Source organism: Pongo pygmaeus, chromosome 11, assembly GCF_028885625.2.
Source record: "Pongo pygmaeus isolate AG05252 chromosome 11, NHGRI_mPonPyg2-v2.0_pri, whole genome shotgun sequence".
NCBI classification, from domain to species: domain Eukaryota; kingdom Metazoa; phylum Chordata; class Mammalia; order Primates; family Hominidae; genus Pongo; species Pongo pygmaeus.
In genome coordinates this window covers 57256634-57283909 of record NC_072384.2, presented here as the reverse complement: position 1 = coordinate 57283909, position 27276 = coordinate 57256634, and the positions used below count along the sequence as shown (strand labels likewise).

Genomic DNA, 27276 nt, shown 5'->3' with positions numbered 1-27276 from the left:
CCCTCCAAAGAATCATCACCTGTTGGGCAGCATAGTTGGCAGCCCTCAGCCTGCTTTGTGCCATTCAAGAGTGGCAAGCATGTCTAGACTCCCTGGAAATATTATCTTTCAGCTCTCTTTTGGCAAGTGTAAACTTTTTGCTGGATTATGTCAACAGATATACATGTTTCTCATCCTCATAGAAATAGATTGGTGCTGGAATTTCCTTCGGATTTCTCCAGGCAAGGAACATAAAGACTATCTCTTTGTTCATTAAAACTTTTGCTCATTAAAAATGTTGAGGGCTCTTGATTCTCAGGGGTGAGACTGGTGACATACATAGACTGTCAGCGGCTATTTTGGATTTTCTGCTTTCAGGCATGTCTTTGCTCTTGGATGAGCCCCTTGTGGTTTTCAAAGGAACTAGCAAGTCAATTATAAATAGAAGGCTGTGTCTGTGTGTCTGCATGCACTTACTCTGTGGGACGAGGCACCCACATTACAGTGGGCAGTGAACTATTTTTCCACTTCTTTGAAGAGGGAAGAAGAAAGATTAAGAATGCTTTTCTCTTTTTGAGATAACCCACATCTCTCCACACACCCACACAAATCTGTGTAAATGAACTTGACATTTTCAAAGACCTTACCTTAAGGTCTCCTCTGGAAAGCACAGCCACCCGACCTGTTATTTTAAGAAAGAAGCATTTATCTCGTAGACCCACTACTGAGGGTTCAGGGATTAGAAGGCAAGCCTCTATGTGCCATAGACCTTTGGAGGGAGCTCTGAAAGCTGAATTTCCTAATATGAACAGTGCTTGGGCAAAAGTGGCCTCAGCTAACTAATCAGTGGCCTCTAGGACTTGGCTGTTTACATTTTATCCTCTCTTTCCTTCCCCACTAGTAGAAACTGTGGGACCAGCAAGTCTAAAGTAATCATACTGACAAGGGAAGAGAAAAGAGTAATGTGAAAATGCAGATGCAAATAAGTATTCTCAGAAAGAGACAATTAAGCAGAGTGATTAGGTGTGCTTCCCTGATCATCCGTTTCTGCCTCTTTCCATTGCACCTTGAACTCCCTAGGTGTGTGTTCTTCCAGTGGTCCCACCTGTCACCTTACTGTTCAAACATTATTCGGTTCTCTTTGTCTCCTTGTGCCCTCATTCTCCATATTTGGCACCATTTTTTTTCTGCCAGCCAAAAATTCTTAAGCAGCTATTAATTCCCACTATAATCTATGTAAACTTTAGTGTTACCACTAGTGAAAAAGTTAGTCTAGGCATCTAGTTGGAAATATTGGTACCATGGATTGTAATTATAGATTGTACAGCCTTGCAAATTCTTATTATATTACAGGTTGAACATCGCAAATCCCAAAACCTGATATTTGAACTGCTCTGGAATCCAAACCTTTTTTAGCATTGACCCAATGCTCAATAGAAATGCTCATTGGAGCATTTTGAATTCTGGATTTTTGGATTTGAGATGCTCAGCCAGGATAAATACAACTATTCCCCAATCCAGAAAAAATTTTAAATTTGAAACATTTCTGGTCCCAAACATTTCGAGTAAGGGATACTCAGTTTGTAGTATATTTCTGCCATGTAGCTGCAAGAATGTCAGCATTCCTTGTTTTACGAGTTGATGGGGATTTGCACAGAGCTAGCAAAAATTGGTATTAATAGCTGCCATATATTTAGGAGCTTTTTTTTGGGGGATAGAATAAAGGTGATAAACATTATGTTCCAGTGAAACATTTTATTTTGATGCAATAATTGGGATCTGAGAGCCAATCAAGCTGAAGGTTATATGAACACCACAGGGGGAGAAGCTCATTTTCAGAAGTCTGTGGACAGATGATAGCCAGTCTTTGTCCTAATATGATCTAAAAGGGTGCACAGCTTATATAAATGAATTGCTATGTTGAGAGGCAATTATTATTTGTTGGTTGGTTAAGTGACAAGGTGACAGAATGTGGACCTCATGGTTGATGGTGATGCTTAGCTTGACTTCCTGTTGATAGAGGTGTTTGGAATGGTCATTCCCTCAATGAAGGCGAAACTCATACGGTAATTCCTCTTTTTTTTTTTTTTTCCCTTCCTTTCTCTGCTTTGCAGATGAGAAGCCCAAGGTCAACCCCAAACTCTACATGTGTGTGTGTGAAGGTCTCTCCTGCGGTAATGAGGACCACTGTGAAGGCCAGCAGTGCTTTTCCTCACTGAGCATCAACGATGGCTTCCACGTCTACCAGAAAGGCTGCTTCCAGGTTTATGAGCAGGGAAAGATGACCTGTAAGACCCCGCCGTCCCCTGGCCAAGCCGTGGAGTGCTGCCAAGGGGACTGGTGTAATAGGAACATCACGGCCCAGCTGCCCACTAAAGGTTCCCATGGACTTTTCTATTTCTAGATCAAGGGGTTTTGTTAGTGTTGTCCTGGGTCTGTGTGGGTTAAAGATCTAAGTAGCTATGAGGCATTCCACCTACATTTTGAATCAGAGGCGAAGAGCTACAAGGAAGGTAGCCCTGGGTGAAGAAGAGAAAGGACCAGCCTTCTGGCATCTAAAAGAGGGAGGGGCATTTTGGGGAATGTAAGCAAGGTGATGTCCATCTTGGGGACAGCTTACCTGACCAGTTAGCTTTCTCTTGGTTGCTGTGACTCAGGTGAACAGCTCCCAATACATTTTTATGTTACTGACCCATGAAGTCGTTCATAATTTCTGAAACAATTCTGCTAATAAATACTCATCTCTGTGTCAAGTGTGTAGGGAGGAAAACAGAACGGACTGGTGACTGAGTGGAATGCCTTTCCTGTTTTATGAGGAAGGAGACAAAAGAAGGCTCGCTGACCTCTTCTCCCATATCTGATGCCCAGTGACCCTATCACTGAAACTTGAAGCAGGATGAGATTTCACATAAACCCTGTAGTTTTTGTGGAATCTTCTCTCTACCATCAGTACAGATTGCATATGCTAAGGAAACTAGTCCACCTCTGAAACTGTTTCCCTATTAAATGAGCCCTAAATTGCAATCTTAAAGTCTGTGCAAACATTTATGTAAACTCATTCTAAGCCAAATTTATTCTCTTACCATATAGTACATTTTTAATAGGTTTAGTTATTTAATTTTGCACTCAGAAAAGAGAAACAAACCAAAAAGTGGAGGAGAGGTAACGATGAGCATCCAAAACTAGAAATGTCAGCCAGCAAGGAAGGAGGCAGAAGAACAAAAAAGCTGATGCAAGATCATGTTCTAGTAACTTTGAAGTTATGGTGATGACTTTAAGGCATATGGAAAAGGTTAAATTCTGACAAGCAAATAGGATTGAATAATCAAAGAGGGTTTTAAAAGAGCTCAAGTATTTACATGGTTAAAACTAAAAGGGTCCTTGATGGAATAAAATTTACTGTTATACTTTGTGAGTTAAATTTTTATTAATTGGGTGGATAGACATAAACAAATGTCTGAATTCATACAAACATTATTATACCAACTGTGAAGTTTCTAATCTGCAGATCACTCTGCTAGACCTTGAGTTTTAATAGAAGATTTTTTTTTTTTGAATTTAAGGACATTCTAATCTGATTAGGGTGGCCACAGTATTTATAATTCAGTGTTGCATTTTGTTAGTTTTACACTTTCTCATGCAAATGACATATGCCATGGAGTATGATGTATGCCAAGCTGTTGATTAGTTGGGCTTGGAAAGTTAAACAAATACGTAAAGGAAGTTAGGCTTGTGTTTGGATGGCTGAAGAGACCAGTAATATGGAAATGGGTAAGGCCTGTGTAGGGAAGAACAGGGCCTGATGACATAATGTCATGAAGAGGTCTGAACCCAGGGAGTGAATCGGTGAATGAATGTCTGAATAAGTGAGTAAATGAAGAGAGGAATGAATGGGTTCCTAGGCAGAAATTGTGATGTAAAAAAATCAATGAGAAATCAGCAGTAGACACCCAGGATATATTAAAGACAGACCACAGATGGGTAATTTGGTTTTAGCTCAGGGAGCCCTTTCTCTTAAGGATAGTACAGTGTCTGTAAGGGCTTGATGGTGAAACATACCAAATCCAAGTTAATAAGAGTAATATCAAAGATTTGTACAGTACTTTATATTTTAAAAGCACTCTCACATTCATGCATTAGTACAATTGATTCTCAGTGGAATTTTTTCCAATTCTAGTTGTGTCTAATTGAATGATGGTTAAAATGTCTGGGCCATTGGCCAGGTATTAGGAAGTGTTTTAGTTTTAATACTTCTTGAGTTGTGAGACTGTGTGGTCAGGATCAGGAGCTACTTGTTAGGATATTGGTTATGCTAATAATAAGTAAGCAGTGATCCTTAAAACTAATTCCCCTTTTTCCCCCCAACTCCAGGAAAATCCTTCCCTGGAACACAGAATTTCCACTTGGAGGTTGGCCTCATTATTCTCTCTGTAGTGTTCGCAGTATGTCTTTTAGCCTGCCTGCTGGGAGTTGCTCTCCGAAAATTTAAAAGGCGCAACCAAGAACGCCTCAATCCCCGAGACGTGGAGTATGGTACTATCGAAGGGCTCATCACCACCAATGTTGGAGACAGCACTTTAGCAGTAAGTCATGACCCCACAGGGAATCCCAAGCATAAGGAAGATGTCTGGAGACACATTCTTATTTCGAGCATGAGACGCTAACCAGTAATGAGTGACTGAACAGTGTACACACATGCTGTTGGTTACTTACGTCCTAAACAAGCACATGCTGGCACCTGTGTAGTCTTCCCATATCAGAACAGCCATTTTAGATAGACATTTAAATAAGGGATGGGATTTATTTTAGTAGTGTTGGTAGTTAGTTACTTTTCTCTGAGGAGTAAAACAAAAGAGACAGAGAATGGTTGCCTACAATTTTGGAGGGTTGGAATTTGTGGTCTTCAGTTACTCTATTTTTAGCCATAAAAGTGCTCTTTTAAAAAGGCACCTTTTGCTGGATATTAAATATTAATTTCCTTTCTAGATTATTTCAACACCCTGTAATTTAAGGCTTAAAAACTTGACATCCAAAAAAGCAGCTTTTAAATTTTGTATGCTCCTGTGGTGCCCCCTTGTGGAGTGCAGTCATTTGGTTAAACCGGTGTTGTCCAATAGAAACATGTGCATCACATATGTAATTTAAAATTTTCAAGTAGCCACCTTAAAAACAAACAAATGAAAAAACCCAAAAAGTTTCTTAAAAGTAGATTTAATTTTAACAGATATTCAACCAAATACATACCATTTTTGTCATTTCAACGTATAATTGATTAAAAAATTATTAATGTAAATTTTACATTCTTTTTGCTTTTGAAGTAAGTTTTCAAAATCTTCTGTGTATTTTACACCTATAGCTTATATCAATTCACACCAGCCACAGTTTACTTGCTCATGGCAATGTGTGGCTAGTGATTAACCTGTTGGACTGCACAGTGTTAGAAACTATTATATTTATACATTAAAAAATTATTCTTTTGCATATTTTTAAATGATAAAATCACATTAAAAAGTGACTATCTCCTTTTATTTACCTTTTAAAATTGCTTACCAAGTGTTCATTTTAAAGACACTGTGAACTTTAAGTGGGGAAAGGGTATCTATCACTTGCTCTAAATAGAAGGTTATCATAAAGTGCAAAAGAAAAAATAATAACATTCTGCATGGATATTATGCTCAGTCTGATGCTTACTCTGAAAAATTTGAGATTTGTGGGTGTTAAGTGAGTGCAAGAGACATGCCAATACGAATTTGAGACTCTCTCCTTGTCACAATCCGATTAATTGAAAGACAATCAAAGTAATAACTTTCTAATGTGATTCAGTGTTACTTAATGCCGTTGCCCATGTGTATTTGAAATCATTTTGCGGTAAGTCTTGTTCTGCTAGACAACAAGCTTCAAAGTGTCTGACAGTTCCGCAGTTACACTTGCCCTGCAGCTCCCCTTATGCTGGAGAAGACTTCCCCTCACCAGTGGCCATCTGGGTAGCACAGACGCTACACCTGGACAATTGCAGGACCCACCTTTGGCAGGTTGTCACAAACATTTGGTAGTGCCTGATATGGGCTGGGAAACATCCCATTCTACTGCCTGCCCCATCACTGGGCCAGTTTTTGGTATATAAAAGGGGGAAGTAACCTTCTGTAGCTTCCATTTACCTACTGTTTAAACTGTGGTACAGTGGAACTGGGGAAAGAGAATGCAGTATAAGGACATTTCATTTCAAAAAGTAGAGAAATACAATTTTTTTTTGTTAGATATATACTTAGAAGTCTATTTCAAGCTTTAAGGAAAATTAAATGAGTTTATTGAGTTAGTAGCAAGAAGATGTGAGGATGAATCCTGACAAAGCTTTAGCAAAGCAAGATTCTAAAATAGGTTAGTTAGAACTTCATTCCTCAGAGCTGCTAACATAACTAATTACCAAGGGCAATAATAGGAATATCTGGTATAAATTACTGTTTAAATGGCTTTTAGAATTTTGAGAGAGGAATGGAGCATATGCCAAAATAGTCCTTTAAACTCAACCATGTCATATGACAGTATATCATGATATAATAACACAGTAAAGAACACTATTTAAAACAAGTTGTCATTATTGATCTACATACTTGCTTATTTAAGCAATATGCTCATTTGTATGTTTCAACAAAGCATACCCTTACTAAACTGCACATCTACATTGAAAAACAAGCCTTGGCCCTGCATGGTGGCTCATGCCTGTAGTCCCAGCACTTTGGGAGGCCAAGGGGGAAGATCACTTGAGACCAGGGGTTCAAGACCAGCCTGGGCAATATAGTGAGACTCTGTCTTGAATTAAAGAAAAGAAAAGAACAAAAAGAAGGCTTGGCATCTGAGAGTTGAGATATATGTTTGTTAGTCTTGGGTTGATTTTTTATTTTTCCTTCCTTAGTTCTATGAACAGGGTTTAGAAGCAGGATCATACATTATGAAAAAAATAACACATTAGTTTAATTTTCAGAATTATTCTTCTCAAAAAAGAATGAATGAATAAGGAGAAAAAAGAACCGCAAGAGAGAAAATGGTTAGGGAGATATGAAACTCTGCTTCATCTACACTCATTTTCTTGTTGATTATCCCTTTTGTGGTTTTTAAGGGTTCTAAATTTCTTCCGTTGGATGTTCAGCTTTTGGTAATTTTGCCGATCAACAGTACTTCACAGTGGTGCTCAGAGGAAGTGAAAGAAGATGAAATTCACACAAATCAATGTATTGCTTTTGTAGGCCAGCCAAAATGTTTGGGAAAGGATGAGCTTTGGGGAATATTAAGTCAATATTACTGCAACCCTACCTTTATCACCCATTGGCACAATATTGTTTGTTACAGATAACTTATGCCTGATACCTGCTTCTTGGCTTACCTCATCAGTGAACTAACTGGGAATCCTTTTGCCAACACCTTCATTTGTAGACATTAACTTGGGGCACTGGTTTTATGTTTTCAATGAAAGCTTTATTTGTTTTCTTTTCTGATTTGTGAGTGATTCACATTAAGAAATGACAAGTAGGTGTTGATATAGTTTTGCTCCTCACCTGCCTGAAAGGAAACCTCCATCCAGGCAGCCCATTGCTGCTTGAGCTTACCAATTTAATGATCCACATGGTCATTGGAGTCTTTGTTACAAATCACATTAGAGTTGTTTGTTCTTTATTCCTAGTTTGTTTGTTCCTAATTAGAGTTCCTTAGTTGGTATGGCAACTAAAGTGAATCATTTGACAGATACTTAGTGAGAATAGCAGAATATGGTAAATTATACCCAGTTCTTGAAGTTGAAAGGACCCCCCCCCCCACCCTTTTCTCTTCCACCTGCTATTCTCTCTACTGCTTCCCTTGTGCTCATCTCTGCTTCTTGGGCTTTCTGATTTACACCTCCAACTTTGTCTGCTCAGCTTCTTTCATTATATATTTTATTTGGAAACTGCGTATAAGAAAGGGCTACTTACCCTTCGGGAAAACCTATCATATATTAGGTGAAGTACTAGCTTCTAGTATTCCAAAGAAATAAAACCTGACCTGGCCAGGCGCGGTGGCTCATGCCTGTAATCCCAGCGCTTTGGGAGGCCAAGGCAGGCAGATCACCTGAGGTCAGGAGTTCGAGACCAGCCTGACCAACATGGAGAAACCCTGTCTCTACTAAAAATACAAAATTAGCCAGGCGTGGTGGCGTGTGCCTGTAATCCCAGCTACTCAGGAGGCTGAGGCAGGAGAATCACTTGAACCCGGGAGGCGGAGGTTGCAGTGAACCAAGATCGTGCCATTGAACTCCAGCCTGGGCAACAAGAGTGAAACTCTATCTCAAAAAATAAAAAAATAAAAAACAATAAAACCAGTCCTTCTTCCTTCTTCCAGAGGAGCTTTACATGTACACTAACAGGCCATGTGTCCCGGATTGCTGCCCTTCATGTGAGTTACAATGTCATGCGTGCTAATACTCCAAAGTGGGAGCTATATTGTTCAATCGTTTCTTTTCCCCCTTGTCTTAAACCACAGGATTTATTGGATCATTCGTGTACATCAGGAAGTGGCTCTGGTCTTCCTTTTCTGGTACAAAGAACAGTGGCTCGCCAGATTACACTGTTGGAGTGTGTCGGTAATTCTTTTTTTTTCCTTTCTTTGTGGGTAATATGCAGTGTTAGTTGTGTTTTTGAAGTAAAAGATGGAGCTTGGAAAATCTGCTTTTTGTTACCTGTTGTTTCCTTATTAAACTAATGAGATGTGGTCTCTATTCTGTATGACTCATGTTGGAGCACCTGAACTTGTTTAAGCTCTTATCAAAGGAGTCCATCACTAATGAGTACAGAGAATGCCGAGTCAAAAGCTTTCAGTTGTAAGTGGTCCCTTTGGGATGACGAGAGAATGCCCAAAAAATGAATTGATATGGTTGCTCCTTACCATAGGTATTGGATACTCTGAAGTAAGCAGGCTTTTGGACAATAAACTTCTTTATTGCAATTCTTTAATTCCTCTCATTCTTTTCTTCTTTTTAATGGGAATAATTAGTGAAACCAATTCTAGCAAAGGGATCTTTATAACTCCTTTATTTAAATATGAGCTATATACATTTCTCCATGGCCTCTCACATTTTCCCCATACATGAACATATTTGTATGTAGACATAATCATGTTGTGTATATAATTTATGTCCCTTTTTTCAGTTTTAAGCTCATGAACATTTCATGTGTTTGTACACATCACAAATATTTTTGAAGATTATGTAGCAGTCCATGGAATGATAGTGTAACTATAACCATAGTGCTTGAAAAAGATTTTGCACACATTGCTTCTTTCTTTTGAGTTCTCAGAAAAAATTCCCAGGAACTGGGGGTTCCTGGGTCAAAATTTGTAAATTTTTTTTATAGCTTGTTTTATATGCTGCTGATTGGCTCTCTAGGAGGATGGTACAAAGTGCCTATTTCCTGATTTTTGTTAGCTTTACTTTTATGTGGCAGGTATTTGCAAGTTCCATAATCATTTTCCTAAGTTTCTCTTTTAGATGGCTTGCAGGGATGGCTGCAGTAGCAATAATGGGTTGGCAACCTCTCCACACCCTCCTCCTAGTGCTCATGGTTTCCGAGGGCTGGATTTTGCAGCTCCTGCCAATTGCATCTTTTGCTTTTGAGAGGTGACCTATAAGCTGCCCCCTACCCCCAACTTGGCTGCTGTTCTCCAGATTTTCTTCTTGTTTTCATGGAAAGAGGAACACCCCCAATCTCAGTAGTAGAAAGAGGGAAGGGCAGAGGTAGGAAGAGCAGTGGCTGCCGCCCTAAGGCACAGGAGTAACCAGCAGGAGCTTGGTTGTCCTTTCTCTAGGTCTACAGCTATTGTCACTGTTTCCCGCTTCTCTCTTCTCCTCCACGGCAGATTGTGAATAGAGAAAATAAAGATGGAAAAGCCCCAAATGTGCTCATTAATTTCAACCAGAGTTGTCCTCTTGTACTAACTAGTATCTTATTTGATTATGAACAAGATTATCTGGATAGTGGTGGGAAGACATTGAAGGGGTACATTTCCTGTCTCATCTCCCCTCTCTACTACTATTCCATGAAAGCTATCTCGAGATTAGTCTTCAGAGATCGGCTCCAGAGTCCAAATGGCAAAATAGTAATGCACCTTTAAAATATGTAGTTTCTGGTTCTATAGATATTCCTCAGCATTTTTTTTTGAAACAGTATAAATACCATTATTGTATTTTCTTGGGTTAGGACTAAAGACTTTAATAAAAGCAATACCTTTCATTAGCTTGTAGTTAGTGTGTTCATGTGGTACAGCTTTTAGTAAAAATATATGTGATGAACTGCATGGAGGATATGTTATTTTTGATTCAAAAACATGGGAAGTTGGGTTAGGGGAGTCATTTCTGGATGACGATCAGTGAAACTACAAATTTCAGGTGCCTTAAGGGAGCCTTTTTGTGGCGCTCCATGGCCAGGGCTTTCGGGCAGCTCTGCTTTTGTTTTAGGGGCTTCTGCATAATGATGAATTTGCAAAAAGCATTTAACAATTTAAAAGCATTTAAAAACCATTGAACAATATTTCTATTTTAATTTACCTACCTCGACATTCATCTTCTGTTTTCTTTAAAACAACAACCAAAAAAAGGATTTGAGGTAATTTTATGTCCATAATTCCCTGGGATATTTTGCTCTCATCCCTAATGACAAAATGAGGACAAAGGGAAAATAAAGATACAAAATAGAACCAAAGGCAGGAAAAGATTAGCATATCATTTTCTGGCAGCCAGTATTTGTAGTATCTTAGCACTAGGCCTCATCTTGAGCTATAAATGCTGAGCAAATTGCTATGACTTTATTAAAAGGAATCCTGTACTAAATTATATTTGTGTGACCCAACAGTGGCCCACAATGAACACTTGTTAGCCACATTGAACATCCTTTTGGGTTAGTTGTTGGTATTTAACAGGGACATGATATTCTTGTCAGGTAATCTAGATTTAGTGGTTGTGATTATGATTCAGGTGTGTCTCCTGGACAGAACTGCTTCTCTCTCCATGTTTGGGTTTTCAGTGGCTTAGTGTTCCAGCAAAGAACTGTATTCCTGTATATGCAGGTGGTGCTGCAGCTGCTTATTAGAAGCTGTGTGATTCCAGCAGCCACTTGCCTGGGTAGAAAGCCCCACTGCCCTGCAAGTTATAGCTCTTGCCTCGTTATCTAGGCTGATTATACCCCTTTGTTGATCCTTACAGTCTTGTAATTACCTCCTCCTCCAACCTCCCTGATCACCCCTAGCTATAATTAAAGAGAAGAATGGAAGAGGGGGCATGTAGTTGACAAGCTGACAAGTGTGTTGCTGCTGCAAGAGGGGGCCATGCACCAAACAGATTAGATCACAAGTAGAGTTGCCGCGTTTTCCAAAATGTATTCTCCAAGTAGCCTTTTCAGTGTAGCCCACTTGTAGCATCACAGGAGCTGTCTGACAAACAAATACCCATGACCAGTATCAGAAGAAGTCAGAACTCTTCTGGGATTATGTATTTAAGACTTTGCAAATCCTCTTTTTGAAATACATCTTCCGCCAAGAAATCTTTATGGATGGCAGTGGCTGCTTGTCTATCTTCTATGCAGCATTGTGTTTTGGTTTGTTTTTGTTTTCTAATCCTTAGAACACACATTTTAAACTTAATTGTTCTCCTTTGTGGAAAAAATGCATATCTAAATTCACCAATTTGGACAGTGCCTATGTTGATCCTGTGTGAAGGGAAGGAACCAAGGAAGGAATTCAGTTTACTGACGTACACTTTTTTGGCTTTCAGAACACAATTGAAATTTAATAATCTGTACCATTTCCTAAGTTTTACTTTCATGTGTTTTAAAAGTCATATGCATTTTATACCTTTCAACAGAGGAATTTAAATGTAAACTGAGTAATTAGCAGCTAATTATACAATGCAGATACAGAAGGCAGTTTGTTATCACAATATGGTAGATGAGAGGGGCAGCTTCCACCTTATTTTTGTATGTCTTTATAGGCCAAAAAAAAAAAAACCTAAAAAATAAAGGTTGTGATATTTATATTCCCAAGCTGAGTTTCTCCAGTAAGCAATAGAGGGATTAAGAATTGCGTGCACTAAATTAAGTGGCTTATTCTGAATGATGGGCTGGCTGCCTCCAAAATGCCTACTGTTCTGTGTCACCTATGTTTTGCTTCCCATAGGGAAAGGCAGGTATGGTGAGGTGTGGAGGGGCAGCTGGCAAGGGGAGAATGTTGCCGTGAAGATCTTCTCCTCCCGTGATGAGAAGTCATGGTTCAGGGAAACGGAATTGTACAACACTGTGATGCTGAGGCATGAAAATATCTTAGGTAAGTACAAGGATAACCCCCTCATTAATTGTATCTAGGGAGAAATAATTGTCTGCCTTTGCTCTCTCCGTTTTGGTGAATGTGAATTCGAGAGTGTCTCCTAAAAAGCAATATAGGGATCCTTAGCATTTATATGCTGTTTAATTTTCTCAAACACCAATTTCTTATTTAAATCTGCAAATAAGTTTAAGACTCTCTGGATGATGAAAAGGAAATCCACTAGTGCTAATTCGTATTCCTACATCTGCAGATCGTTATTTAAATAACAAAAATTTGCCCCATATTGTTCACTTCAAGGCTCATTGGTTGTTCTACTCACCCCACCCTTTTTGAATATTTATTACTTGAATCAAACTAAGAAAGATCTTTGGACTATTTCCTAGAGATTCACAGCTCCCAGGGATATCGTAATTAAATGCACATTCCCTCAAACTAGGCATCATTTTTAAAACCCAGATTTGCAGAGGGATTCAGGATACATTTTAATTTAGAAACTAAAGCTTAGCAACATTTGTGAAATATGTAAAGTGCCCGTTGAAATACTGCTATGGCAGTATAAAGGGTGAGCACACTCCTTAGGCCTATTGACTTCTGTATTTTTGAAAAGTTTCTCTAAGTGTGTTTATACTGATACATGTATGGTGAATGCTGCCTGGAGTGCTTCTTCAATAGTGGATATAAAGTTTATATAGAATTTAACTCTGTATAGGATAGTGTTGGCCACCTTATGGCTATTGGATTAGGTCTGGCTCATAGGAAGGCCATTGCCAAAATTTATTTCTATTTTAGCACTGCCAGTTTAGTATTTAAATGAGTCAAGTTGTCTGCAAATAATGATTTGACAGTTGTCCAAAGCTTCAAAGCTTTGCTTCCGTGGTGTGGTGGTGATGTTCCATCTCAAAATTTTTTCAGTTTCTGTAGTTGATTTCTCACTTTTGCTTACCCATCGGGTCCTAGTCATCACTTAATCCTCCTCACCTCAGCTGTCAGCTTTCCCTTTCCAATCATCTCTCCACTTGGAGTTGTCTTCCACTGGGGAGCAGAGATCATTCTGTTCGTGTCTTCGATGGCTCCCAAATTTCCTGCAACACTTGTGACTGGTATTCAAGACTCCCTGGTTTGGGGCTCCCAGGAATCACTTAACCATCCTTTACAAGTATGCCCCATTCAGTTACTACTAATACTGACCATTCCTTGAGATCGCCACAAACATTTAGTTCTCACTGTCCTTCCTCAGGTTGCTCTTGATCACTCACTATCCTTTTCACATCCTCCAACCATTCCTTCCTCCGTCAAAACCTCTTGGCCCCTTTTAGTTTTGCCCAGTGGAATTAATTGTGCTTTTCTGCATTCCCCGACTTTGTACCTCTGCTCTAACTCTTACCACACCCTGCCTCGTGTTGCAGTTAAACGTCTGTGTGTAACAAGAATAGCAACAGTAGTAACAATAAACATGCAATGGATCATTACTACGCGGTAACCACAGGTGCATTATGTGCATTTTGTTATGGAATCTTCACCATGACCATAAGAGAATAGGTACTCTCATTTTCCCAGTTTTAAGTGTGAGGTAACCAATATACAGAGAGGTTAAATAGTGGAGGTGGAAATTACATCAGGCAGCCTAACTCTTAACCACAGTTTTGTACTCAAAACACAAACATTCTATAAAAGTACTCTAGAATCGTGAAGCAAAGGTAGTTATAATAATTCACGCTTAAGAGATAAACAGTTTAAAAAATACCCTGCTTATTTAAAAGTAATTTTTTCCTGATGGTGTAGAGCATAATTAATAGGACAGATAAAATTCTTCCCTGAGACCTAAGGGGCTTAGTGAAGGTGAGATCATAAAAATGTATTCGTTTATTGTTTATTTATTTAATCAGAAACTCCTTTTTCTTGGGGGAGGAAGTCAGTAGAGGCTACACAGACATATAACAGTAATATAATTTCTTTTGAGTGGTGCTGTTAGAGTTTGGGGTATTTTTTAAGAAAATCATTAAAGATTAGTATTATTTGTTTCAAACTGTTAAAGCAGAAACATTTTCTTTATTAAGAATAACTAATGTCCAAGAACACATTTTGATGCATATTGTGGCCAGCTAAGGGCTCCAAGAGAAGCACCTTCAAGGGGAAAAAGCAGATTGGGGAGTAGGGAAGGAGTGGGAGACTCAGGGCTGGCCACGGGAACAGGCTTAGAGGAAGAGAGAGAAAGAAGTAGAGGGTGAAGGTGCTAAAATATTATTCAGTTTGCTTTGCATATGTCCCATAGGTGAAAATGTGAAATTATTTTTTCTCTGAGTAGAAATCAGTTTGTTTGGGGACAGTATGGCATAGTCAGTAAGAGTCTGGGTTCTAGAATCAGACCTATAGGAACCTAATATCAATGATGTGATCTACTTACTTCGTGTGGTTTTTGGAGGATTGCATATAAAGTTCCAGGCACATAGTACTTAATAATTATTAGCTGCTTCTGTTGTGGTTGCCGATGATGATGATGACCAAATAGGGGACCTTTTTTGGCTCACAGAGCCTTCCTATGCAAGGTATCAGGACAGCTAGCACCAAATTCAGAGTTGATAGCAACTTAAATAGCTGTGTGATCCTTGGCATCTCCCAGCACCAACTTTATTATCTGTAAAATGAGCATAATGATGTCTTTCTTACCAGCTTGTTGAGAAAAATCTCGTGAGAAAATATATGTGAAAGTGACATAAATTTTATATAAAGTACTATGCAAGTATAAAGCATTTTAATGTACTTTCTCTTACATTTTCATAAGTCATTTAATTCTTCCTCAAGCCATATCCGTCTTAAAAATTTTTTTTTCTCACCTCTTTTTAAGTCCCAAACTTCACTGTCTACCAGCGTGGTTCATATATGTGAGAATAATCCTAGAAAGGCACCTCTGTAGCAGAAAAGGCAAGCACACGTCACAATTTATTTCATAAGATAGGAAGTGCCCCTAACTTCCAGACAGTCTTCTGCATGCTCAAAAGTTCCCTCCAGATGTCTAGAAAAATCTCTTCCGGGCTGATCGCGATGTCTCACGCCTGTCAATCCCAGCACTTTGGGAGGCCAAGGCGGGTGGATCACCTGAAGGTCAGGAGTTTGAGACCAGCCTGGCCAACATGGGGAAACCTCATCTCTACTTAAAATATATAAAAAATTAGCCAGGCGTGATGGTGGGCCCCTGTAGTCCCAGCTACTCGGGAGGCTGAGGCAGGAGAATCGCCTGAACCCAGGAGGTGGAGGTTGCAGTGAGCCGAGATTGCGCCATTGCACTCCAGCCTGGGCAACAAGAGTGAAACTTCGTCTCAAAAAAAAAAAGAAAGAAAAAGAAAAATCTCCTCCAACCTCTTCATCCACATTTGTCAGTCTCTCACTTTACGTCAAGACCAGTTGAGTTGCCACTTCCTAATGGAAGCCTATTGTAACATCTAGTCTGAATTACTATAATTTCCTGCTCTGGGCTCATGTTGCCCTTTGAAGATATATATTATAGTACTTTTCACATTTTATTGTAATGTTTTCGTTTTTACATCTGTCTTCTTTAGCCAACAACACTATCATCTTGGTTTTTCTGTGTGTGACTGACAGAGAGCATCATAAATGCTCATATATTTGGTTGGTTTCTTTTTTTATTTCGTGAATCAGTCAATCATTTAATGTAAACTTGCCCCCTTTATTTTATATCTGAGCAGACATAGGCTAGGGAGCCTAATTGAGTTGCCCAGTATTAGACAAGTAAATCACAGGCAGAGTCAGGACTAGAATACAGTACTCAGGTTGTAGATTTGATGTTCTTTTAGGATGGTTGATGAATGATCTGTTCCTAAAATATCAACATGCTGAAGGGCTTAGCACTATCATTATGGGTGAGCATGAAGATATTATTGCTATCTGAATCTTAAGGAATGTAAAATATTTTTTAAAGTATTACTTATAATGAAATGAATATGAAATTTTCCTATTAGCAGTGCCCTTTTAAGGAATAAATGCTATTATTTTTCTCTGTTGATGCTTCTATAAACCCCCTCTTAGGGCAATTGGTCAGTTTAATTACTTTTTGTTACAGATGACATTTACTATGTAGGTTGCTGTTTCTAAATACTTTTAAGTTACAATGTGGAATCCTCATGTGTATTAATTTTGTTCTTACTCTCTCCAGGTTTCATTGCTTCAGACATGACATCAAGACACTCCAGTACCCAGCTGTGGTTAATTACACATTATCATGAAATGGGATCATTGTATGACTATCTTCAGCTTACTACTCTGGATACAGTTAGCTGCCTTCGAATAGTGCTGTCCATAGCTAGTGGTCTTGCACATTTGCACATAGAGATATTTGGGACCCAAGGGAAACCAGCCATTGCTCATCGAGATTTAAAGAGCAAAAATATTCTGGTTAAGAAGAATGGACAGTGTTGCATAGCAGATTTGGGTAAATTTCTAAAAATATTTTTTTCATTACCAGTTTTATTTTTGTTTCAATGGTTAAATGAGTTGCATCTCTCCCCCACAACATGTTATGCAAAATTTCAAACATGCAGAAAAGTTGAACGTTTACAATGAACACCTTTATACCCACCACATAGATTCTCACATTAACATTTTACTATACTTAAGCATTATTATGTATTTATTCATCTATTCATCTCCCCATCCATCAGTCCATCTCAACCTTTGATAGAGTTGAAAGTAAATTGCAGACAAAGGAGTTCTTTCTTCTGATGATTTCGGCATGTACACTAGTATATCATTGACAAGAATGCATTATTTGCTTTTTCTTTTTTCAGGTAAAATTTATATACTGTGAGATATACAAATCTTAAGAGTTTTGACAAATGTTGTAAAACCCAAATCCCTGTCGAAATACAGAGTTTCCCATTACTTTTGACAGTTACCTCAGGCTCATTCAGTCAGTCCCTGCTACACCCCACCTCAGAAGTAACCAGTACTGTTGCATTTTGATTTCACAAACCTTCACATAAAGTAGGTGCACAATAAATACTCTATAGAATTAGTTTGTCTTAAAAGTGGTCTCTAAAATCATTCTGTAAACAAGGCAAAAGAATCAAGTTAAGAAATAGGAAAATAATCCCCAAACTGATTCACTCTTTTCCCTGTTAGGATAGCTCATTCTTACGGTGTTAGAGTAGTACTCAGTGTAGCTTTAGTTGCATTATAAATAAGAGTATTTTCATTTATAGTGGCATTTTATATAAAACCATGTTCTTCCTGGATTCCTAGAATATTGGCTAAATAATTGTGCTAATGAGAATTCAGGGCCCTCTACTTGATTAAACATGGTTTATGTGATTTTCATATTATTGCAATTATTGTTAGACTGATAAAGGTTTAGACAAAAATGGCTTTAATTATGTAAATAACAAAGTTTATTTTTGTTTGTTTTTAAACATAAGTGATTTGACATGTTAGGAAAATTTATTTCCTTTGAATCCCTTTAAAGTCTTTGCTTTTACATTGAGAAATTACTTTACAATGTTTCCCAAGTAGGAGAAGAAAGATTTTAGAATAAGCATTGAAAGCATGGCCCTAAAGTTTTTTGCAGGCATTTTTAGTTGTGGTGTAGAGGACTTTTATGACTTATTCCATGGCTCTTAGAGCCAGGGCGATTTGGGTTTAAATTCTGGCTTTCTCAATTACCCTGTATTTTTGTGCAAGTCTGTTTATCTATTTACCTGGCCCAAGTGCTGACACTGCTTTCACTCAGTGAGACAGGGACAGTGAGGGCGAAGGCGGATGGGGTTGGGAGTTAGCCAAGAGGAACTCCAGGGCTTGACACTGTGCCCTGTACTTCTGCGCTGTTAGAAACTTTCCTAACAGTATAATTGTGGCCGGGCGCAGTGGCTCACGCCTGTAATCCCAGCACTTTGGGAGGCCGAGGCGGAAGGATCACTTGAGGTCAGGGGTTCAAGATGAGCCTGGCGAACGTGATGAAACCCCGTCTCTACTAAAAATACAAAAAAAAAAAAGAAAAATAATAATAATAGCTGGGCGTGGTGGCGTGCATCTGGAATCTCAGCTACTGGGGAGGCTGAGGCAGGAGAATTGCTTGAACCCAGGAGGCGGAGGTTGCAGTGAGCCGAGGTCGTGCTATTGCACTCCAGCCTGGGCGACAGAGCGAGACTCCGTCTGAAAAAAAAAAAAAAAAAAAAAAAAAAAAGAAAACACAATAGTGTGATCATATATTACTCATATAACTAAAAAATAAGCCCGCCTCACAGGATTCTGGTAAGGCCCAGAAGTATTATAAATGTCTAAACAATAAGGATTCAAGTTGTAGCTTCTGTTATAATCCAGTGGTCTGGGGAGGGTGGACAAATCGAGGTGGCTCTTGGTGTTGGTTTATGGGACTTGGTAGGGAAGGAGTTGAGGGGAACTTTGCAGTAAGTCCAGCTAATTAATTCTTCAACTACATTTCTTTTGGCTTGTAACCTTCCAATTAGATATGTGGGTTTGTATAAAAATCTGTTAGGGAGTTATTATTCAAGATATGGTAAACAATGCAGTACAGGAAACAACTCTTATAAGACCATAATTTGTATATAACTTTTCAGTATATACCTAGCAATTAAGGATCACGTATTAGAAATAGTGTTCTATGATTAATCCTGCAAAAAGGTCAGTATTATATTGATTAATTGATTGAGAGAGGATCTTATTTTGTTGCCCAGGCTAATCATAGGTCACTGCAGCCTCGATCTACTGGGCTTAAGCAATCTTCCTGCCTCAGCGTTCCAAAATAGCTGGGACTACAGGTGTGTACCATCACACCTGGCTAACTTTTTTTTGTTCTTAGTAGAAATGAGGTCTCACTATGTTGCTCAGGCTGATCTTGAACACCCGAGCTCAAGTGACAATCCCATCTCGGCCTCCCAAAATGTTGAGATTACAGATGTGAGCCACTGTGCCTCGTCTGTTTTTCTAACTTTTTATTATTAAAAAATTCAAATGTTATAATGATCACTTAAATCCCGAACACCTAGATTCAAGAATTGTTAAAACTTTGCCATGTTTGCTTTATCAATCTGTGACCATGTGTATATTTTTGCCAATCCATTTGAAAATAAAATGTTACAGGCATCACAACACTTTACCCCTCAATACTTCAAAATCCATCCCTTGAAAATACTTAAAAATGCATCTTCTTCATAATCAGTTTATCATATCTACAGATTATTGGTAATTCTCTAGTATCATTTTATATTCATTTTCAGATGTTTTCAGTTTTTTCAAAGAAGAACTCAGCCAAAGTTTACAAATTGCATCTGGTTGTTTTGTCATCTTTAGTGTAAAAATTACTTATTACTAAGAACAAATCACCTGTAAAATTTAGCATCTTAAAACAACACAGGTTTGTTATCTCACACAGTCCCTTGAGGGTCAGGAATCTTGGAATGACTTAGCAGTGTGGTTCTGGCTCAGGGTCTCGTGGAGGTTGCAGTCATCTGAACGCTCAACCAGAGCTGGAGTTTCCAACTCTGTGAGGACACACTTAAAGCCATGATTGGCGGCAGGTCTCAGCTCCTTGCAGGGGGACCTCTCCACAGGGTTGCTTGAGTGTCTTTATAACATTGTGCATGGTGAGCTGAGAAGGACAAACAGGAAGCCTTTTATAATTTTATAACGTCTTTTATATACTAACTGTGAAGATACCCACTGTCACTTATGCCATATTCTATTCAATAGTCCAGCATACACTCAAGGGTTAGGGAATTATGCCTCACCTGGAGATCCTAGCAGTGGTGGCTTTAAAATATGTCCACAAGTTCTCTGAAGCTTCTCCCATCTTCAGAATATCTCCATGTTCTATTTAACCTGCACCTTTTAAATATTCTGATATTTTGACTGTTTGGTTCTGCAAATGGTGGAGGGGCATACAGTAGTCCCCTCTTTTCCATGGGAAATACCTTCCAATACTCCCAGTGGATTCCTGAAGCTCAGGATAGTACCAGATTCTATATATACTGTGTTTTTTCCTATTACATACCTATTATAGTTTAATTTATAAATTAGGTACAGTAAAAGATGAACAACAATAACATAATAAAATGGAACAATGATAGCAGTATGCTGTAATAAAATTTATGTGAATATGGTCTCTCTCTCAAAATATCTTAATTGTATTGTACTCACCTATTTTTGGACTGTAGTTGACTGCGGGTAACTGAAGGATAAGTGGGTGACTATTGCATAGGATTTGGGAAATGTTTACAGTGTCCATAGAATCTTGGGATGGATTATAAAAATAGGTGAAAGAGGAACCTGTCTGTTTTAGTCTAATGCAGTTGCCAGTATCTTTGCTAATTATTAAGGATGAGATAAGGTGTGCTAGCTCCCTGATGTTATATGAAATTGTCATCCCCCACATTCAAAGCCGTGGAGTGGAAGGTGAAGCATTCTCTGTAGACGGCTTGAGAGATCACCAAGGGATATTTGCATTGCAGTGGTTTACAGGGACTGCTTGCTCCAATTTGGCACTTTTCATTACAACAAATGTTATAGGAATCATTTTCAGTCAGTGTGCATATACATCAGTAACGTAAAATCATCCACAAATAAAGCATGCATGTATCTGTCTCCCCACTGGCCAGTGAAGAAAGCCTGTCTCCCTAATTGACTGAGGAATTCTGGAATGAGTCATGGTTTAAGAAAGCATTTGAAAGCCATTTAACCTGAGAGTTGTGCTTTCAATTGAGGTCCAGTTAAATGCTGTCTGTTTCCATGATTCTAGAGAAAGGCCTGTGGGTTTGGTCAGCATTATTGCTCAGATAAGCAGCTCTTCCTTTAGGAATAAAGCAGTGCTTATAGCAATCTGCCCTTTAGGTAGTGATAAATTACTTTAAATGCTCTATCTCACACTGTTGGAAATTTGTGTTTGGAGACTAGTGAGAGCAGTGGTGGAGCTTGAGAGCTTAATTTGCTTCTTGTTAAGCCACTTAGAGACTCACATGTTAAATATTTTCCTGTGGACTTCAAACACAGGCCACATTGGTTTAGTGCATTGGTCTACCATTTACCCAAAACTTTTTGTCTCTTTGAGGTTCATATATTAACCTGATAGCCTCAGAATGTTTCTGACATTTAGTCCCTTTTCTGCTCTCACCCCAGAAATAATCACAAAGGGCATTCTAGGGATCATTCTGTGTATTGCAACAGTGACCCTGGATCCACAAGAGGGCACTTTTGATTGGGGTTGGTTTAAAATCCTTCAGCAGCCTCTTATGGGAAAGGAAGTGGGTTGATTACATTGTTATCTTCTTCCTTTCAGGCCTGGCAGTCATGCATTCCCAGAGCACCAATCAGCTTGATGTGGGGAACAATCCCCGTGTGGGCACCAAGCGCTACATGGCCCCCGAAGTTCTAGATGAAACCATCCAGGTGGATTGTTTCGATTCTTATAAAAGGGTCGATATTTGGGCCTTTGGACTTGTTTTGTGGGAAGTGGCCAGGCGGATGGTGAGCAATGGTAGGTATCTAGTCTAATATAATATTGTCTTAATCCAAGTTCTCTTGATCCAGCTACCTTTAAAAGGGCTGAAGGGACTATTGAAATTCACATTGTTCTTTGAATCATACGTGTCGAGTTATAGGCATTCATATTTGATTTATGGCTGGTAGATGGAGTGTAATGGCTTTTATGTTTGAAATATACCACAGTAAGTGATGGTTGAAAACCAGTATTTCTGGAAGAGACCAGCCATTCTTTGAATTTGTTGCAGATTTCTTCTCTTTTAAATTTTTAAAATTGATACATAATACTTGCATTTATGGGGTACATGTGATATTTTGATAAATGTATGTAATATGTAGTGCTCAAATCAGGGCATTTAGGCTGTACATCACCCTGAACTTTTATCTTTGTGTTGGGAACATTTCAAATAGTTTCTTCTAGCTATTTTGAAATACATAGTATATTACTGTCAACTGTAGTCATGCTACTGTGCTATTGAACATTAGAACCTATTTTTTTCCATCCGGCTCTTATGTTTATACCCATTAACCAACGTCTCTTCATCCCACTGTCATCCTCACCCCATTCCCCAACCTTCTCAGCTTCTGGTAACTATCATTCTACTCTCTACCACCATGAGATCAACTTTTTTAGTTCCCACATATGAGTGATAACTGGCTGTATTTATCTTTCTGTATATGACTGATTTCATTTAATGTAATGACCTCTGGTTCCATCCATGCTGCTGCAAATGACAGGATTTCATTCTTTTTTATGGCTGAATACTATTCTATTAATGTATATTTACTACAATTTCTTTATCCATTCATCCATTGATAGTCTCTTAGGTTGATTCCATATCTTGTATATTGTGAAGAGTGTTGCAATAAATATGGAAGTGTAGATATCCCTTTGATATACTGATTTCCTTTTTTTTGGATAAATACCCAGTAGTGAGATTGCTGGATCTTATGGTAGCTGTATTTTTAGTTTTTTGAGAAATCTCTATACTGTGTTTATAATGACCCTATTAATTTATATTCTCACCAACAGTGTATAAGAGTTCACTTTTCTCTGCATTCTCACCAGCATTTGTTATTTTTTGTCTTTTTGATAGTAGTCATTCTAATTGAGGTAAGATGATATCTCATTGTGGTTTTAATTTGCATTTCTCTGATGATTAGTGATGTTGAGAATTTTTTCATATACCAGGTGGTCATTTATATGACTTCTTTTGAGAAATGTCTGTTGAGATCCTTTGCTCATATTTTAATGAAATTATTTTTTTTGTTGTTGAGTTGTTTGAGTTCCTTGTATATTCTGGATATTAGCCTCCTGTCAGATGAATAGTTTGCAGATATTTTCTCCCATTCTACAGGTTGTCTTTTTGCTCTATTGATTGTTTCCCTTTGTTGTATAGAAGCTTTTAAGTTTAATATAATCTCATTTGTCTATTTTTGTTTTTTTGTTGCCTGTGCTTTAGAGGTCTTAGCCATAAAATCTTTGCCTAGAGCAATGTCATCAAGTGCTTCCCTTGTGCTTTCTTCTAGTATTTTTATAGTTTGGGGTCTTAAATTTAAGTCTTTAATTGTTTTTGAGTTGATTTTCTTTTTTTTTTTTTTTATTTTTGAGACAGAGTCTTGCTCTGTCGCCCAGGCTGGAGTGCATGGCACCATCTTGGCTGACTGCAACCTCTGCCTCTGGGGTTCAAGCTTCCTGTGTAGCTGGGATTACAGGCGTGCACCACCACGCCCGGCTAATTTTTTGTATTTTTAGTGGAGACAGGGTTTCACCATGTTGGCCAGGCTAGTCTCAAACTCTAGACCTCGTGATCCGCCCACCATGGCCTCCCAAAGTGCTGGGATTACAGGTGTGAGCCACCACGCCCAGCCAAGTTGATTTTCTTATGTGGTAGGAGATAGGAGTCTGATTTCATTCTTCTGCATATGGCTATCCAATTTTCCCAGCACCATTTATTGAAGAGGGTATCCTTTCCCCAAATTATGTTCTTGGCGCCTTTGTTGAAAATCATTTGGCTGTAAATATGTGGATTTATTTCTGGTTTCACTATTCTGTTCCGTTAGTCTGTGTGTCTGTTTTTATACCAATACCATGCTATTTTGGCTACTATAGTTTCATGTAATATATTTTGAAGTCAGGTAGTGTGATGCCTCCAGCTTTGCTCTTTTTGCTCAGTATTGCTTTGGCTATTTGGAGTCTTTTGTGGATTCATAGAAATTTTAGGATTGTTTTCTCTGTTTCTATGAAGAATGTCATTTGTATTTTGATAGAGTTTGCATTGAATCTGTAGACTGCTTTGGGTAGTATGGTCATTTCAACAATATTCATTCCTCCAGTTCATGAGCATGGGATGTCTTTCCATTTGTTTGTGTCCTCTTCAACTTTTTTCATCAGTATTTTTTCTTGTAGAGGTTTTTTACCTCATTGGTTAAATTAATTCTTAGATTGTTTTTTTAGTAGCCATTGTAAATGGGATTGCCTTCTTCATTTCTTTTTCAGCCAGTTTGTTATTGGTATATAGAAACAGTACTGATTTTTGTATGTTGATTTTTGTAACCTGTAACTTTACTGAACTTATCAGTTCTAAGACATTTTGGTGAGTTTTAGGTTTTTCTAGAGAAAAGATTATGTCACCTGCAAAGAGGGAAAATTTGACTTCCCTTTTTCCACATTGAATGTATTTTATTTCTTTGTCTTGCTTGATTGCTCTGCCTAGGACTTCTAGTACTATTTTGAATAAGAATGGTGAAAGTAGGCATTCTTGTCTTGTTCCAGTTCTTAGAGAAAAGGCTTTCAGCTTTTCCCCATTCAGTATAAATTTACCTGTGAGTTTGTTGCATATGGCCCTTATTATGTTGAAGTATGTATATTCCTTCTATACCTGCTTTGTTGAGAGTTTATATCATGAAGGGATGTTGAATAGATTCAGAACTTTTTCTGCATATATTGAGATGATCATGAGGTTTTTGTCTTTGATTCTGTTGATGTGATGTGTCCCATTAATTGATTTGCATATGTTGAACCTTCCTTGCATCCCAGGAATAAATCCCACTTGATCATGATGTGTTATCTTTTTTACGTGTTGTTGGATTCAGTTTGCTTGTATTGTGTTTTAAGATTTTTGCGTCTGTGTTCATTAAGGATACTGGCCTGTAGTTTTCTTTTTTTGTTGTGGTTTCCTTGTCTCGTTTGGTATCAGGGTAATTCTGGACTCAGAATGAGTTAGGGACAATTCAGTCCTCTTCAATTTTTTGGAATAGTTCGAGAAGAATTGCTGTTAGTTCTGTTTAAGTTTGAAAGAATTCAGCAGTAAAGCCATCCAATCCTGAGGTTTTCTTTGTGAGGATACTTTTTATTACCGACTCCATCTTGTTATTCATGGTCTGTTCAGATTTTAAATTTTCTTTTGGTTCCATCTTGGTAGATTATATCCATTTCCTCTAGGTTTTCCAATTTGTTTGTAATAATCTCTGATGATTTTTGTATTCTTGTGGTATCAGCTGTAATGTCTTCTTTTTTGTTTCTGATTTTATTTATTTGAGTCTTCTCTCCTTGTTTCTTGGTTAGTGTAGTTAACAGTTTATCAGTTTTGTTTACCTTTCCAACAAACTAACTTTTTATTTCATTAATCCTTTGTATGATTACTTTTTGGTCTCTATTTTGTTTAGTTTTGCTATGACCTTTCTTATTCTATTAATTTTGGGTTTGGTTTGTTCTTGCTTTTCTAGTTCCTTGAGGCCCGTCTTTAGATTCTTTATTTGGAATCTTTCAACTTTTCTGATGTAGGTATTTATTGCTACAGACTTCCCTGTTACCAATTCTTTTGTCGTATCCCATTGACTTTGGTATGTTATGTTTCCGTTTTTATTTGTTTCAAGAATTTTTTTTATTTCCTTCTTAATTTCTTCATTGACCCAGTGGTTGTTCAGGAGCGTGTTTTTGAATTTCCATGTGTTTGTACAGTTTCCAGAGTTTTTCTTGTTATTGATTTCTAGTTTTATTCCATTTGTTGAGACTTGTTTTGTGGCCTAACATATGGTCTATTCATGTGCTGATGAGGATAATGTGTATTCTGTAGCTGTTGGATAAAATGTTCTGTAAATGCCTGTTAGGTCCATTTGGTCTAAAGTACATTTTAAATCCAATGTTTCTTGGATTTTCTGTCTAGATGATCTGTTCAGTGCTAAGAGTAGGATGTTGAAGTCCCCAACTGTTATTGTGTTGGAGTCTATTTGTCTCCTTAGGGTTAATAATATTTGCTTTGTATAAAAATGCTCCAGTGTTGGGTGCATATATATCTAGAATCATGATATTCTCTCTCCCTTTATCATTATACAGTTGACCTTGCACATCACAGTTGTGAACCGCATGATTTTTTCAACCGCACGTGAACAACAACAAAAACAAAAATACAGTATTTGTGGGATGCAAAACTGAGTATATAGAGGGCCTACTTTTTGTATCTGTGGGTTTCACAGGACCAACTGTGGTATTGAGTATGTATGTACTTTGGTTTAGACTGGGGTCCTGGAACCAATCTTCCATGTATACTGAGGGACCACAGTATACTGACCTTTTTTGGTCTCTTTTTACAGTTTTTGGCTTAATGTCTGTTTTATCTGATAGAAGTATAGCTACTTCTGTTTGCTTTTGGTTTTCATTTGCATGGAATATCTTTTGTTATCCCTTCACTTTCAGTCTATATGTGCCTTTACAGGTGAGGTGGGTTTCTTGAAGACATCATGTATTTGGGTCTTGTTTTTAATCTGTTTAACCAGTCTATATTTTTTAATTGGGGGGATTTAATCTGTTTACATTCAAAATTATTATTTATAGGTGAGGACTTATTTCTGCCTTTTTGTTAATTGTGTTCTGGTTGTTTTGCATATCCTTCATTTCTTCTCCTTTTACTGTTTGTTTTTTGTGTGTGTGTGTTTGTATATTTTCTCCTTAAATTTGAATTTTTTCTCTTTCTCATTTTTGTGTCTGTTCTACCAGTGTTTTATGCTTTCATGTCTTTTTGTGATGGCATATATCACCCAGATATAGCATTTCCTTATGTGTTTCTTGTAGGGCCAGCCTAGTGATGATAAATTCCCTCAGTTTTTGTTTATCTGGGAAATACTTTATTTTTCCTTCATTTGGAAAGGATAGCTTTGTGTTGAGTGTAGTATTCTTGGCTGACAGTTTTGTTTTTTCTTTCAACATTTGAATATGTCATCCCATTCTCTCTTGGCCCGTGAGATTACCACTGAGAAATCCACTGTTAGTTTGATGGAAGTCTTTTATATATGACTTGATGCTTTTCTATTGTTGTTTTTAGAATTTTCTCTTTGTCATTGACTTTAAAAGTTTGACTATAATGTGCCTTGGACAATACCATTTTAGGCTGAATCTTTTTGGGGATCTTTGAGCTTCCTATATGTGGATGTCTGTATATCTCTTGAAAGATT

General features: G+C 38.0%; 1 protein-coding gene across 2 annotated transcripts in view; it reads left to right on the top strand.

The window, feature by feature from the left end:
* The window catches only part of ACVR1 (activin A receptor type 1), an 83991-nt gene that overhangs the window by 35812 nt on the left and 20903 nt on the right, over nt 1–27276 (top strand). For both annotated transcript variants that reach the window (XM_054478030.2, XM_054478031.2), the window contains exons 3-8: nt 2094–2357; nt 4351–4562; nt 8491–8590; nt 12172–12318; nt 16490–16765; nt 21620–21817. In XM_054478030.2, coding sequence (XP_054334005.1) covers nt 2094–2357; nt 4351–4562; nt 8491–8590; nt 12172–12318; nt 16490–16765; nt 21620–21817 — 1197 coding nt within the window. The remainder of the gene's footprint in view (nt 1–2093; nt 2358–4350; nt 4563–8490; nt 8591–12171; nt 12319–16489; nt 16766–21619; nt 21818–27276) is intronic.